General features: G+C 36.9%; 1 protein-coding gene across 5 annotated transcripts in view; it reads right to left on the reverse strand.

Annotated features, from left to right (window-relative positions):
- Positions 1-6,671: 6,671 nt before the first annotated feature.
- The window catches only part of SGK3 (serum/glucocorticoid regulated kinase family member 3), a 130,772-nt gene continuing 120,922 nt past the window's right edge, over positions 6,672-16,521 (reverse strand). For 3 of the 5 annotated variants that reach the window (XM_045788996.2, XM_045788994.2, XM_045788995.2), the window contains 3 exons: positions 15,820-15,975; positions 11,878-11,967; positions 6,672-8,534 (listed from right to left, as the gene is read on the reverse strand). In XM_045788996.2, coding sequence (XP_045644952.2) covers positions 8,364-8,534; positions 11,878-11,967; positions 15,820-15,975 — 417 coding nt within the window. In that variant the 3' untranslated portion in view covers positions 6,672-8,363. Of the gene's footprint in view, positions 8,535-11,877; positions 11,968-14,454; positions 14,511-15,819; positions 15,976-16,521 lie in introns of those variants that run through there. The other 2 variants (XR_015725832.1, XM_045788997.2) reach the window with 2 other exon arrangements.

Below are 16,521 nucleotides of genomic sequence, written 5' to 3' on the forward strand. Positions count from 1 at the left end.
TGTGGTATGTCCCTACAATGGAATGTTAGTTGGCCTTAAAAAGGAATGGTGTACTAATACATGCTTCCACATGGATGAGCCTTGAAAACACTATGCAAAGTGAAAGAAGCCAGACATAAAAGGCCAAATACTGTATGATTCCATTTATAGGAAATGCCTAGAATAGGAAAATCTGTACAGAAAGAAGGTAGATTAGTAGTTGCTTAGACTTGAGGGGAAATGGAGAATGACTGGTAATGGGTATAGGGTTTCTTTCTTTCTTTCTTTTTCTTTTTTTAGTTGTAGTAAAATATACACAACATAAAATAAAATGAAACTCTGTACCCATTAAACAATAACTCCCCTTACCCCCATCCCTGCGCCCTTCTATCAGACCCGACAACCACCATTCCACTTTCTGTCTCCATGAACTTAACTATGCTAGGAACCTCATGTAAGTGGAATCATACAATACTTACTTTTGACTGGCTTATTTCACTTAGCAAAATGTCTTCAAGGTTCATCCCTGTTGTAGCATGCCAGAATTTCCTTTCTTTTCAAGACTAAATAATCTTCCGTTGTATGTGTGGATATCTCATTTTGCTTATCCGTCCATGTAAGATTTCTTTTTGAGGTAATGAAAATGTTCTAAAATAGATTGTGGTGATAGTTGCACAACTCTGAATAAAAGTGAATTGGACACTTTATTTATTTATTTGTTTGTTTGTTTATTTTTAGAGAAGAAGGGAAGGGGGAAGGGGCAGAGAGAGAATCTTAAGCAGGCTCCATGCCCAGCACAGAGCCTGATGCGGGACTGGATCTCACAACCCTGAGATCTCAACCTAACCTGAAATCAAGAGTCAGATACTTAACTGACTGAGCCACCCAGGCGCCCAATTGTACGCTTTAAATGGATAAATTGTATGGTATTTGAGTTAAATCTCAATAAAACTGTTACCAGAAAATCAAATTCAAAATTTGTGCTGACTCCTCCCCCCTTATTATTAGTTGGTATAGTTATCAGTCCTACCGTATTGCATGGTTTGGGGAGGACCCAGGGGATGTAGGGTTAGACCACTTTCCATGGAAAAGTAATTGAAACCATTCTTTTTAACATTTACTAAGGTGACAAAACACCTCAGAGTTTGTTTCTCTTGGGGAATATAATCTTTGTTAGTGATGAGGTGATGAAAATGCTTTGCTGGAGTAGAAATCAACTTGTAACAGCAAAGGATGTTAAAACTGTCTTGTACAACATTTCTGTGGTTGTGAATACTATTTTAGATGGGAAGAACTAGGCTATGGTCTGGTGATGGGCCTTATATTTTAAAGTAGAATCAGTTGGGGCATCTGGGTAGCACAGTTGGTTAAGTGTCTGACTCAGTTTTGGCTCAGGTCATGATCTCAGAGTCATGAGATGGAGCTCCATGTCCAGCTTTGTGCTCAGCATGGAGTCTGCTTGAGATTCTCTCTCCCTCTGCCCCTCCTGCTTGTGCTTGCACGTGCTCTCTCTTGCAAATAAATAAATAAATAAATAAATAAATAAATAAATAAATATAAAGTAGAATCAATTCACAAAACGGTACTCATATATTTTAAAGTCTTGATTAACCAGTTAACCATAACAATTCATTTCTATGACAAAGTAAAAATGGAGTTTTGTATCAATCAAGTCCAGTAAAACCTAATAGGTTTTTATGTATTTAATACAGTCTTTAAAATATGTTAGACATAAGAAGAGGTCCCTGCGTGGCTCAGTCAGTTAAGCATCTGACTCTTGATTTTGGCCGAAGGTCACGATCTCAGGATTGTGAGATTGAGCCCGCTTCAGGCTCTGTGCTGGGCATGGAGCCTGCTTAAGATTCTCTCTCTCCTTCTGCGCCTCCACCTACTACCCCATTCCTTCTCTAACAAAAAAAAAAAAAAAAAAAAAAAGAAAGAAAGAAAGAAAGAAAAAAGAAAAAAGAAAAAAAAAACAAACCCACGTACACACATATTTATATTAGATAAAAGAATGGGATTTAAAACCTTAAGTATTCAGTGCATTACTGCACATTGCAAACTCTCTGAAAATGATAGTGATATCTAGAGTAAAAATTTCATTGCTTCTTATTGCTACATTGCTGTAAATACTGTATTATTATAGAATATCACTGAACATCATAAATAAATTTTCAGTGGTAGGTTGAGAATTAAAAACTTCCTGATAGATTGAAAATTTTAAGTAGATATCCAATGTGTAAAACTCGTACATTAAGGAAAAAGCAACATTTATTTTTAGGTATATTCACATGGAATTTTGTTAGGCAGATTTATAAAAATGAATAATTTTTAACTGATGGGTCATCGTAACTTTTTAACTCAGAGATGGTGATGTAGACTGGACGGTTTTACCCAAATCAAAATCCCTTTCCCTTCCATTCTCATTACTTCTCCCATTTTTTTTGTCTTTCAACAACTACACAGGGCTTTCTGTCACAATTTTTCCCCCTAAGATTTAAAAAGTTTTAGAGCAGTTTTAGATTCACAACAAAATTGAGCAGAAGTAAAAGAGAGTTCCTAGGGACGCCTGGCTGATTCAGTGGTTGGAACATGCAACTCTTGATCTCGGGGTTGTGGGTTCAAGCCCCATGTTGGGTGTAGAGATTACTTAAAAACAAAATATTTTTTATAAAAGGGGGGGCGTGCCTGGGTGGCTCAGTTGGTTGAGCGTCTGACTCTTGGTTTCAGCTCAGGTCATGATCTCAGGCTCCTGGGATCGAGCCCCACATCAGGCTCTGTGCTCAGCACTGAGTCTGCTTGAGATTCTCTCTCCACCTCCCTCCACCTCTTCCCCTCCCCTGCTTGCTCTCTCTCTCAAATAAATAAAATCTTAAAAAAAAAGAAGGCAAGGAGAATTGTACCCCTTGCCTCCACCCACGCATGGCCTTTTCCATTATCAACATCCCTCACTAAAGTGGTACATTTGTTTGGCCATTGTAATGGGTGTGTAGTGGTATCTCATTATTGTTTTAATTTGCATTTCCCTGATGACATATGATGTGGAGCATCTTTTCATATGCTTGTCATCTGTATATCTTCTTTGGTCAGATGTATGTTAAGGCTGTTGGCCCATTTTTAAACAAATATATTTTTTTGAGAGCAAGAGAGAGAGCATGCAAGAGGGGGGAGGGGCAGAGGGAGAGAGAGAAAGAATCCTCAAGCAGACTCCCTGCTGAGCATGGAGCCCCACACTGGGCTGGATCCCAGGACCCTGAGATCATGATCTGAGCTGAAATCAAAAGTCAGCTGCTTAACCCACTAACTTATTGTTGACTTTTAAGAGCTCTTTGTATATGTATGTATGTGTATATATATATATATATATATATATATACACATATATAAATAATATTTTATTTTAATTAATTTAACAAATTAATTTATTTAAATTTATTTTAATTTTAATTTTAATTTAATTTAATTTTTAATTTATTTAAATAAAAATATTTTATTTTTAAGTACTCTGCTTGAGCTCTGGGAGGTCAATTTCACAAAATTGTGTTGATCCCTATGACTGGCTCCCCCTGGACTTTTTAAATCCTAATTGTCTCCACTTAGCCTCTGGCAATTTGTTAATGTAGTTCAGGTTTTCCAACTCCTGTATTGACTCCTGCAGTGGTTGAGTCTCCGCTCCAGTAAGTTGCAACTTTATATTCACCTGCCTCTCCAATGTTGGGGGTAGCAATTTGCCCCGTGTCCTCCCTTTTCTTCTGTATCCAAGAAGTGTGTTTGATGATTCAGTGTTCAGCTTTTTACTTGGCAACTTCTAAGCTCCTTAGAGGCCACACAGGAAAATGGAAGTCCCTGTCATGCATTCTTGTGCATGGCTCAGGTTGGGCTATTTGCACCTCTTCACCTTCAGTTTTTCTTTGGCTGCAAACTCCTGAATTCTTTCATATGTAATGTGGTAAAATGGCTCAAATACTTCAAGATGGTAGTATTATGGATTATCTAAAATTCATTTTTTGTTATATATAGCTTTGTCTTTCAATATTTTTCACTGAGGTATAATTTATATAGAGCAAAATGCACTGCTCATAAGTGTTAAAGTCATATGAATTCTGACAAATACAAAGCTTTTTTTTTTTTTATTAGAGAGAGCGCGCAAGTGGGTGGAGGGGCAGAGGGAGAGGTAGAGAATCTCAAGCAGACTCCCTGCTGAGTACAGAGAGCCTGAAGTGGGTTTGATCCCACAACCCTGAGATCACAACCTGAGCTGAAATCAAGTCAGACATTTAAACAACTGAGCCACCCAGATGCCCCCAAAGCTATGCTTTTGATATCTAATTGAGGCATATAGCTAGGGTTATCTTTCTAAAGTAAGTGTTAATGTTCAACATCAATGCATCATTAACAGAGTAGGCTATAATTTCTGTATTATTGTTACTATTATTGAGGCACAAGAGAAAAATTCAACAAAGCAAGGCTGTATTAACTACTATCTGGAAAGAACTGAAAAAGTCCAATATACTGAGATCAAATTAGATTCTTTGGTAAGTCTGTTTTATTGCATATAAGCCTTCTGGATTTCATGAGTTAACTAATAAAACATAAAAACACTTAAATATTGATAACTCATTCTAGACTTTCCCACAGAAACTCAACTAAAATTGAAGTGTGAATCTCTGCTCCTTAGTAACACGAAATACTGAAAATATGTTAGAAGGAAAAGGATAAATCTATGAGATATAGTCCTGCAGAAGAGAACTTTCAGTAAAAACTTCCAGCTCACATTTGAATACAAGATTTGTAAAATCACCAAACATGTCTGGTTCTTCCAGTAAGAAGGGTTATGGAGAGTGATGTGATTTTTTTGTTTTACGTTATTAAGATCCATACGGTGTTCATTTTCAGCACTACATGTAAAAATAACTTTTTGTTTGTAGAATCCTTTGGTTGGCTACTTCACTGCTATAAATATCACTCTTACACTTCTCTGTAGGCTTTTTCTGTGTAATACCGCTTTAAATTATTCTCTACTATCTTGACTTTGGGTAAATTATTTAAAAGATACACTTTAAAACACCTATACTTCTTGCTAACTTAATTACCTCTGTAAAAATGGGCATAATGTAAGGGAATAGTAAAATAAGAAATATTTTTGCATAGGGGTCTTTTTAACTATTAAGGAATGTGTTTAAAGGATTACAAATGAATGATTATGCAATATTGGTAAGACACCAAAAATGCTAAAGATGTAAAAAGTCCCAATTGGAATGCTTTCAGGGAAGTTAGAGAGCAATTTCTCTTAATAGTAGGTGAGTAAAGAAGAACTAAAATGGCAGAGAGGAAACCCAGTATTTTTACAGCAGTGAATCCTTTTGGCCATCTGAACAAAGCCATGTAGCACTCCTTGTCCCAAGTAGATTTCATTTATACGCAAAACTTGGCATATTATTTCAAGGTACTCAAGCCATCTGAAACTCGTCTATCTACTTTTAGGGTTTTATAATAAAAGAACAGTCACCTTGGGATATGGAATAACCTGTAAAAATCAACGAAAGTAAAAACGGACCCTAAAGGCAAGTGTCAGAAAATCCCACTTTGACCTAACTTTCAAACTACATAACTGTGGAATTAAGTTATGAATTTCAATATGCTTTATTGAAAACGTCATTCTAATATCAACAAAAATTTTCCTATAATACTCACTCCCACTTTTCATACAGTGTATGATGTACAAAAGAATGACTCATAAAACATCTATGTAAAGTTTTGTAATATTATGCCTGTGGATAATTACTAGTTACAGGTATGCTAAAAGACACTGGTAATGGTAAGTTTTTCTAGTGATCAAATTTTACAGTAATAAATATTTCAAATATTTAAACCACCCTTTAAATGTTCACCTTTGCTAAAATTATATCCAAACACTGTTTGTTGGCTCTCTCTGTAAATATCTTAAGTTCAAAAATTATTTTGGCATATAAAGATTTTGAACAGAGAACCCATTTCCAGTCTCTACATCATCTAGCACCTCTCCCCAGGTGTGCCAAAAACTTGTCAATTTCAGTGTGTACTATGATGTAACAATGGCTGGGAACCTCTTCACTGTACCATATGCAATAAAATAAGAGGTATGGATAACATGAAGAATGTTAGAGATTCTTCAATTAGACCTTTGAATTTATTTTGGCAATAGCCATGAAATGGTTCAACTACTCAAAGGGCACACATTTTTTTCCTAAGACTTAGCATGCTATGAGAGAAAAAATAAAACTTGAAACTTGGAAGACATTTATTCCCTGAATGTTAAATATGTCAGCGTATGATAATCTAGATAATCTAATTTTTTAAAAAGATTTTATTTATTTATTTATTTATTTATTTATTTATTTATTTGACAGAGAGAGAGACAGCCAGCGAGAGAGGGAACACAAGCAGGGGGAGTGGGAGAAGAAGCAGGCTCCCAACAGAGCAGGGAGCCCAATGCGGGGCTCGATCCCAGGACTCTGGGATCACGCCCTGAGCCGAAGGCAGATGTTTAACGACTGAGCCACCCAGGCGCCCCTAGATAATCTAATTTTTATGTGTGTCCAAACAGGTAAAGTTTTATACTTTTACCCCTCACATATAAAATAATTCCCTTTTGTAATGACTTTTATAAACCATCACCAATTTAATTTAAAATAATGACAGGAATTAGATGCTCATTATTCTTTTTGCTAGTTTTATTTTACTGTAAGATTTGTATTTCTTATGATCCAATAAACATCAGCATAATATTTTAAATTTGTTCTCAAAAATAAACAATATTGCACTTCAATTTTTGGCAGTTTAATTAAGGAGTGGCTGAGTAAAAAAAAAATCATACAGGAAGCTACAGTTTTTATCTTGCTTTATAATAAGCAAAGAACTTTGTGTAAAAGCAGAACTTACAGTAGTGCCAAATAAACCAAATATTTACAGTGTTGCTATTAAAGTCTTACCTCTAAAGGAAGATTCAGTGTATTGGATGCAAATATTATTAATCTAACAAAAGCACACTCCCCTCCCCACATTTTGCTGAACATTTTTAAGCCAAAGGGTATTGGTGTGAAATGCTTTTGTGATTTCTTTCTCAAGAGAAAATACATGGAAAGAATGCTTGTTCCTGGAACATATAAACTTGGTCCCTAAACTTTCACAATGTTTCCTACATGACTTGAAAAATCTCTACTCTAAGAAGCAGAATTCCAAGATAAGCATTCTTTTTTAGTTTTTCTGTATTCTCTTTTATAATGACAAGTACGCAGTTAGTTTGTTTTTAGTATGATTTTAAGGTCAGTTTCCTGTACTTTTTCTAAGACAAAAAAGATACTGACATTGCATCTGCCTGGATTATTTTTAAGTTTTGCTACATTGTAGTGAAATATATATTTATACTGACCAAGAATTTGCTATTCTATTTTTTAATTCCCAATTAGGTAAAAACTCTAGAAGGCTCAATATTTTTCACTCATTAACCAGTTAGAAAGACAGTCTTGAACAGCTGCCTGCAAAAGCAAATACTGAGATTTAGGCCTACTTAACAACATAAAGACCAGAAAGAACATAAATAGAATGTATTTGTAATATAAATACATGACACAGAGACATTCATTTTTGGCACCACCTAAAAAAAATCCAGTAGTATTTTATTACCCTTCAGATCTTTGGGAATATTTTAAACTTTCTAACTTAGTTGCTAAGCCTTTACTTTTCTTCCAGAGAAAAAATAATTCACAAATTTGAACAGGTATTTCAAAAGCAATGGATATCCTTTTGTTATTTCTTAATTTGATCTGCGGAATGAACACTTATTCAAAGTGTTAACTCACAGCCCATGTGTTTACTATGCTTTTACATTTTAATCCTACCAAGAACTGATTATGTCAAACAATGACTTATCATGGAAAGATGTGGTTTCTTCTTAAACAACCACATACCAATTGCATAGTTCTGATCTGAGAACAAAGGTCAAAGTAGAGAGTTACAAAGGCATTATGTATGTTAACCGAACTGAAATAGGCTGTCGAAAAATAGTCTGTCTTGGGTAGATGTTAGTGTAAACTCAGTGGGGATAAACAGTCATTAGCAAAAAGTTTTCTTTAAAAATAGGTTAATGCTGAGAACAATAGCTTTTAAAATTTGTTTAAAAATAAGCTTAATAAACAATAATACAAATTTTAATTCAAAACTTAGCTCTTTGAAATGCCCTATTTTCTTGCATACAGCAGAAAATACATTTTTCATAGTTTTTAACATTACATGTAAAAATGAGGCACTAGTTAAACATATTTGAATATATTCACACAAAAAGGAGTTTCAGTCTCATCTGTAGGCTTATATTTTGCTCAGTGGGTTTCTGGATGGCAAACTGTTCACAAAAATAAATCTTCTGACGGAGGTGCGTAAGAGAAACCAACGAACGCATCATCTGCCTCCAGTACACTGGCGTTCACTATAGAATAGTCAGAAGACACGCACACAGAATATGGAACTGTTTCTTCTGTAAATGCGGCATCAAAGTTCCTGATATCATCTGGTCCTGCCTAAAACATCAAAAGTACATTATTATTCACCTTAGCTTGTTTTTCACCTAATTTAGTCTTTCATTAAAACCGCTTCATGAATTTATATATTTATTCCTGGCAAGTTTAGATGTCTTCCAACTTTACCATTTCTTTGAAACAATTTCTGCATTTCCTTTCCAGAGTTCACTCTTTAGGTGAGGTTATCTGTCCTTCTAGCAAAGTTCTTGTTGGAAGTGGGGGGAGACAAGGGTGAGGAAGGCTGGCATAACAGAGTTATGTTAATTTGAACCTCAGGCCTTACGACTGGCCCCCTTTCTCTCTACCCAGCACCACGCCTAAGTTTAGAAGAGGAGTCCAGGTAGGTTTTCAGGGTGGCACTTTTCACTTGAGCTTCCATAAAATGCTTGCCCATCCAGTTTCTGTACTCTGGGTAGGTGAAGCCTTTTGATGAGAGAATGAAGGGGCTGTAAATAAAACCGTGCTACAGAGGCCATTAAGCATTTGGCTGGGACACCGCGGCTGTAGAAGCCTAAAGAAGCTGGGAAGCTGGGAAGTAAAGCGGGGCAGCTGCTCGATGGCAGGGGTTCTTCATCTTCCTTTACAAATCTGACACAAGCTAACGGACTCTCCCCTCCCCATGTATTTGCAGATAAAAACTGAGAGACAAATTCAGGTGACTCACTCCTAGAACTCATCCCTGAGTCTCTAGGTTATCTCTGCTCTAAGGCGGAGGGAATCCTTAGCATGTCTAGGTCCCTGAGTGCAACCGAGGTGAAGAGACAAAGATCCAGGGCAGATATTCTAGGTCAAGGATACAGCTAGCCTGGTAGGTCTACAAACAGCAGGGCACAGACAAGAGAAACCCAGAATGCTAGATCCCTCAATATGAGAAATTCCTCCAGAGAGGAAGAAAAATGCTACAAGTTGTATTTATGTACATCTAAAAAACGTCAAATTCTTACATGTAACCCCAGAAGGATGAGCTCTGGAATAAGACTAAGGTTTGAATTCTGGCTATGAAATTTGCTAGCTCTAATTTTTTATATAAACTACCCTATCTCTGTTTGTTTCCACTTCTGAAAGTAAGAATACTACCACCTACCTATTAAGGTTGTTGTGAGGATCTGATGTGTTAATACATAAAATTCCCAGGACCTGACATGTAGAAGGTGCTCAGTAAATGATGGCAAATGTTCTTTTTCTTAACTTTGTAGATATTTTATGAATGCCCTTATGGCTTGTGCTAGTACTGACAGGGATAATACTGTATTGCTTACGTTAAGAATGAGGGAGGGCTCTGTTATTTAACCTTTCTGTGCCTAAGTTAACTCATCTGTATTATATGGAAAATAGCAGTACTATTTCATAGAATTGCTGTCAGGGCTAAATAAAAAGGATGCAAATACTGAGAATAGAGTATGAGAACATTTACGTTATCATACTCTAACTTTCTGATCTTTGTTAATCTGTTAAGTGGAAAATGGTAACCTGTTACAGTTTGTCAGTGAGTTTGGACACCTTTTCATATATTTAAAAGCCATCTGTATTTATTTTTCTGTAACTGCATATTTTGTGCCTTTTGTTTATGTTTTTACTGGTTATTGGTCTTTTTTCTCACTGACTTGTAAGAATGCTTTATGTGTTAAAGAAATCTTCCCCAGTTTGTTATTTGCAGTGTTTTTTCCTTCTTTCTTACTACGTAGACATTTCTAAATCTAATGTGTCCAAATTTACCAATTTCTTCTGTGGCTTCTCGATTGTGGATCTTGCTTTAAAAAATTTAATTAATTAGTCAAAAAAAAGTGGAGATCCAATGGAGGTACTGACTCTGAAGTCAACCTTATTTCCATTTCCAGTACTGCGTAGGAGTACCTAACTCTTTAATGTGCCTGATGACATATTTGTTTGAGGATAACTTAGTTCAGTAAGACTTTCAATATAAAAAGAAAAATAAAATAATTCTTAAAGGTCCTAGATTCTTACTGCAAACTCTAGAAATTGGGGACAGAAATTGTCCTTAATGGAGTCACTTCTGGATAAGCTATATAAAATAAGGCAATCTACAAATATTGTTATGTTAATAGGTGTACAATGTCACACCTATTAAATATTACTAGTCATAAGCTATGCACTGAAACAAACCTTTAACAAAATGAGTAGACTAGATAATACTTTCCTGAAGTGATTTCCTTATTCTGCACTAATTTACTAAAAAAGTAATGTCATGAATTCCACAACACCAAAACACTTTAAATAAAAGAAAAAAAAATTCACCTATGATCCCACAACCCCAAATCAATCTTGGTTTATATTATATTCTCTTTTATTCCTTATGTGTTATTTTTACTGCTATTATAATACGTCACAAAAATTGCCACATTTTTTATTTGATAGTACAAGGATTGTCATGTTTTTATTTAACATTGTAAGGATCTTCTAAGTGCCTGCTCATTTTTACATTTATTATTATTACCATTCACTTAACAAGAAAAGGCAATCGAGCATAAGAAAGCATAGACAGAACAGTTATTTTGAAATGAGGCACAGACTTGAATCCTTGCTCTGCAACTTTTTAATCCAGCAATGTGGCATCTCTGACTTTCCATTTCTTCATTTATAAAACATGTATGATAAGAAGGACAGTAATAGTAGTAACTTGGTAGCATGAGGAATAAATTACATACTATAATGCATAAAAGTATATGCCTATAGATAAAGCTATCAATAGTTAGTTACATCATTATTGGCCTACTGATAATTATTAAAAATGTCCCTATTGTTCTGTATTTATTTCCCCAAATTTTCAGCATTGCTAATACTGTAAACAGTTCTTCAATGAAGCTTTCCTCTTTAAAAAGAAAAATCTTTAGGTAAAATGTTTCCATTAGTTGGTTTAACAAGTCAAGCTAACATGAACATTTTATTTTCCAAAAAGGTATCTAACAATTTACATTACCATTAATAATGTTTGCCTGTGCCTGGTTTTATATCAATCTAGAAAAAAATGTGCATTAATGTTACTTAAAATGTTTGTTGATTTATAGGCATGAGACACCTCAGCTACTTTAATTTGCATCTTTTTTTAATCTAATAAGCTCATCCCTTTCTTATACATGCTTCAAAGAAACACTTCATAATTACTATGTTAAGAGATACTTTAACCAATGTAATAGAACTATAATTTTACTGGTCATCTTGAAGTTATCAGTGTCCTAGACAACCCCAAGAGACGTATTTTTCAAATATTGGTACTGATTCAATTTCATTCACATTAGATTTCTGAGATCTCCTGCTAAAATTATGATGAGCTACAGTTCTACACTTGACTATTTTAGAAAATGAGATTTGGATATATACTTACCACATTAGGATTAAATGGGGGTGGAATCCTCTTTTGCACAAGATCAGTCCAGCTGAGTGATTCAAAAAAAGGATGATTCTGAATTTCAAGCTACAATGTTAAAGAAACACACACATTTTTTTACTAATGTTGAAAAATATAATCAAGCACTCACTGAAAAATTATATGAAGCCAAACCATTACCACACTTTGTCCCTCAATAATTCTTTTAGGTACATGTTTATGGTATTCATGTGACAAAACAGTGCAGTAGAGAGACTACCAGAGCAGACAGGAAAGACAGTTACTCAGAATGACCAACTTAAGTTATATCATCTTCACAGTCATAGTTTCTTTGTAGGTAAAATGGAGTTAACATTTCTATCCTAGATACTTCACAGGCTATTTTAAGGACTAGTGGAAAATATGGAAATAAAAGAAGTATGAAAAGAATAAGGCACAAGGCGCCTGGGTGGCACAGTCGGTTAAGCGTCCAACCCCTGGTTTTGGCTCAGGTTGTGACCTCAGGATTGTGGAATCAAGCCCCGTGTTGGGCTCTGGCATTCAGCATGGAGTCTGCTTAAGACTCTCTCTGCCCCTCCCCATCATGGTCTCTCTCAAATAAATAAATCTTAGAAAAGAAAAGAAAAGAAAAGAAAAGAATAAAGCTCTGCATAGGCACAGAGAATTGTAATTACTGTCTGAATGGGAGAGGTAAAATCAAACTAATGAGTTATTGCACCGAAAAAAATTCTATTCTGGATATTATCAAAAGCTGGCACATTACTGATTCCAGTTATTTTCCCTGCAAGGTGACAGAAGAGTGTATAAAGCAGGATCCAACCTAGTTTGGTGGGCTTAAAAAGACTTTTTGGAGATGAAGTGATGTTTGATCAGAAGTTTGAAAGATGAGTAAAAATTAGTCATCTAAAAAATGAGGGGCAGAACATTCCAGACAGAATACGAAGGTCCTGACATGGCATAGAGGTTAGTTTGATCAAGAAAATGAGTCAAATTATTGTTGCAGTACAGGGAAGGATTGGGACTGTCACACAAGGTGAAGTCTAAGAGGTAAACGGGCCATGTCATATTGGGTCAACACTAAGAATTTTGGATTTTATTCTAGGATTATGAGAAGTCATGAGGGAGTTTTAGGAATGTCACAAATATGGGGGATTTTTGGTTTGTTTTTTAAGACCACTCTGCCTGTAATAGGGAAATGGACTGGAAAGCCTTGAGCAGATTAAGGAAAAATAGCTATTGTTGTGGCCAAACATAAGCTGAAAATGGTAAGGGCGCCTGGCTGGCTCAGTGGGTGGAACGTGCAACTCTTGAACTTAGGCTTGTAGGTTTGGGCCGCAAGCTGGATGTCGAGATTCCCTAAAAACAAAACCTTAAAAAAAAAAAAAAAAGTGGGGGGCGCCTGGGTGGCACAGCGGTTAAGCATCTGCCTTTGGCTCAGGGCGTGATCCCAGCGTTATGGGATCGAGCCCCACATCAGGCTCCTCTGCTATGAGCCTGCTTCTTCCTCTCCCACTCCCCCTGCTTGTGTTCCCTCTCTCACTGGCTGTCTCTATCTCTGTTGAATAAATAAATAAAATCTTTAAAAAAAAAAAAAAGTGGAAGATGATAGAAAAAGAGTAGTCACACTGGGGGCTGAAAAGTGTGTGGGTGTGGGAAAGATTTAGGAGGCAAATACAACAGGATGTGGCTGTCTGTTGGATATGGAAGTAAGGAAGAAAGAGGAGTCAAGAATGACTCAGATTTCTGAACTGAGGCACACAAAAGAAAAATGGCAGAAGTTCAATTTTGAACATGCTATGTTTGAGGTTCCCTCCAGAAATCCAAAGGGTTGTGTTGATAGGCAGGTATCCTATGAGTCCCAAGTTCAGAAGAGAGGGCTGGACTGGAGTTATAAACATGTAAGATGAAGACATACAGATAACCAAAGCTACTGGGCTAACTGAGACTATCCAGAAAGACAGCACAGAAGAAGAAAAGAGGGTTTAGGACAACCACAAGGAACCACAACACTTAACCATCAGGTTGAAGAAAGGAGTTTACACAGGAAATCATGGAAGAGGACCTGGAAATACAGAAAGGAAAGCATGAGATGACTGTGGGATGTTGCGAAGCCTATGGAACAAGAGTGTTGGAAGTTTATTTTTATTTTTTTTAAAGATTTTATTTATTTGTCAGAGAGAGAGAGAGGATAAGCAGGGGGAGCGGCAGGCAGAGGGAGAGGCAGACTCCCTGCTGAGCAAGGAGCCCAATGCAGGACTCAATTCCAGGACCCTGGGATCATGACCTGAGCCGAACGCAGATGCTTAACTGACTGAGCCCCCCAGGTGCCCATGATTTGGCAATTTTTAGTAGCTGTTTTTGGTAAACTGAGAAAGGAGAAGAGACTGGGAAAGAAAAAATGAGTATAGAAACTTTTAACCAGTTTGGCTGTGAAGGGAAAAAGTATTACCTGGCAGGACAGCATGGTTGAGGGGTTTTAGTTTAAGAAGCAAGAGACTTGCTAATGTTTAATTATTGATTGGAAGGACCCCTAACAAAAGGAAGTAGTTATCTGTGCAGAAAAAAAGCACGTACATGGTTCCCTATGAGGAGTGAGGATCCAGTGCAGAGGTGGAAACTGGCCTTTTCCACTACATTAGGAAGAAGGAAACAACAGTGAGCGGGTGCATGTAGGTCTGCAAATCTGACAGCGAGGCTGAGGTTGTTCGGCTCTGCTGATTCTGTTTTCCCTATAAAATAGGAGGCGAGGCCATCTGGCTAAAAGTGAAGAAGAAGAAAAGGAGTCTGGAAGTTTGGAGAACGTCTGAAACGGTTAGTACAGAGAGGAGAAGCAACTAGAGAAACACAGGAGCATCACCAGGCAGCCATGAAGCACAGAGATTAGTGACCACGACTTTGCAAGTGCTTCCAATGTGCCCAGTGCTGCAAACTTCTTCAGCATTATTCAGCAGCCCAGAAGACAACTGGACTCAGCCAGGGTTGGGATTTCTGCCAGTGAAATGCATAAAAGGACCAAGGAGCAAGAAGGTGTGAAGTATTAACAAGACCGAATGAAACAATGGACTATGGAATGAATCCAAGCCAGACGCAAAACAGCTGACAGAGCAACCTACTGAACTGGGGAGTGTGGGAGGGGAACAGCAGTGCAGACAAGTTTGTTATTCACAGCTCAAGTTCACTACTGATAAACAGCCCCCAAAAATTTGTGAGAAATTTAAATGAATTTAAAAGTTCATGTTCCTCAGTAGTTCATGAATTTACTGACATGCGAACGTAACACCAGTAGCTACACAAGCCATTTAATTACCCTGATTTTTTTTAAAGATTTTTTTATTTTTAAGTAATCGCTACACCCAACGTGGGGCTCAAACCCACAACCCCGAGATCAAGAGTTGCAGCTCCACTGACTGAGCCAGCCAGGCACCCCTAATTACCCTGATTTTTTAAAAAACCAAACAACCTGAAAATTCTATAATTACCTCAGGGAGGTGTCACCAAATTCTCAGAAGAAAAAAGTTATTAAATGTTAGTTCAAGGCAAAAGGCATTACCTCATGCAGACAGGAGGCACTCAATAAATTCTTGTTAAGTAAAATGATTTAAAAGTTTAGGTAACCAAAAAAGGCATGCCACACATTTTTTTTAAAAAGAAGGGAGGAAAATTCTTATAAATGAAAATCAAATAAATAATAGGGTGTGAAAGCAGGATGTGAGGGACGGGTGAAGAGGACAGGGTCAAACTGTTACAAAGATCAAATGAAAAACCACCTATGCATAGTGCTTCAAACCCTATAAACACTCGGTGAGAACTGCTGGGACAAGCATGCTTCTTTTCCATGGTGCTATTTAAGAGCTATATTCGTCCCAGTAAATGCCACATAAAATAAGAATTTATCTTCAAATCTTAAATTAAAGCGGGTACTGGGAAGGATGTACATACAAAGTCTTCTTTGGCACCAAGTCGATTTTGCCTGTCTTTTTCTAGGAGTTCTTCCAGAATGGACCAGGCTGTGAGGCTCACTCCTGGCCTCAAACTTAGGGGCTTGTGAAGAATATTGTCATACATTTCAGCAACATCTCGGCAATAAAAAGGAGGCTGGGGGGGGGGTGAGAAAAAGGAAAATAAAGTTAGTGTTAATTAAGCTATGCTGAAATGGGGTTAAAAGAATTGCATTTGGCCTTGCTTTACGGGGATCAGTCTGGGTCGGGACAGTTCTAGAAATGCACAGGCCTTGTGGGCACGTGTACATCTGCAGTGTGGTCTCCAAGGGGAAGAGGGTTTAAAACTCAGCACCATGTGGATGGAGCCCAATATGCGTTCACCAAATGTTCAAGAACACCTTGCAGACAGGTGTAAACTGTAAAACTTGTAATAGTATCTGTTTTAGCAAAAACCGCCAAACCTCATTAGAAGCATAAGGAAAGAATTACTACACACAGAGATTCAACACAGATCAAATATTAAATAATTTCTTGAGATTTGGGAATAAATGAATTAAAACTGAGATTTCCAGTCGAGATGGAGACCTGAAGATCGTGCTCCTTAAGTACTTATGGTAATGACGGCGTTGTGGGTGGGCTCCGCAGAATTACAATCTTATTGCTGCTAAAGCCTAAAGACCTGTACAGCTTCAACATGAGG

The sequence above is a fragment of the Ursus americanus genome, chromosome 9 (assembly GCF_024610735.1).
Source record: "Ursus americanus isolate L20-20 chromosome 9, mUrsAme1.1.p, whole genome shotgun sequence".
Taxonomy (NCBI): domain Eukaryota; kingdom Metazoa; phylum Chordata; class Mammalia; order Carnivora; family Ursidae; genus Ursus; species Ursus americanus.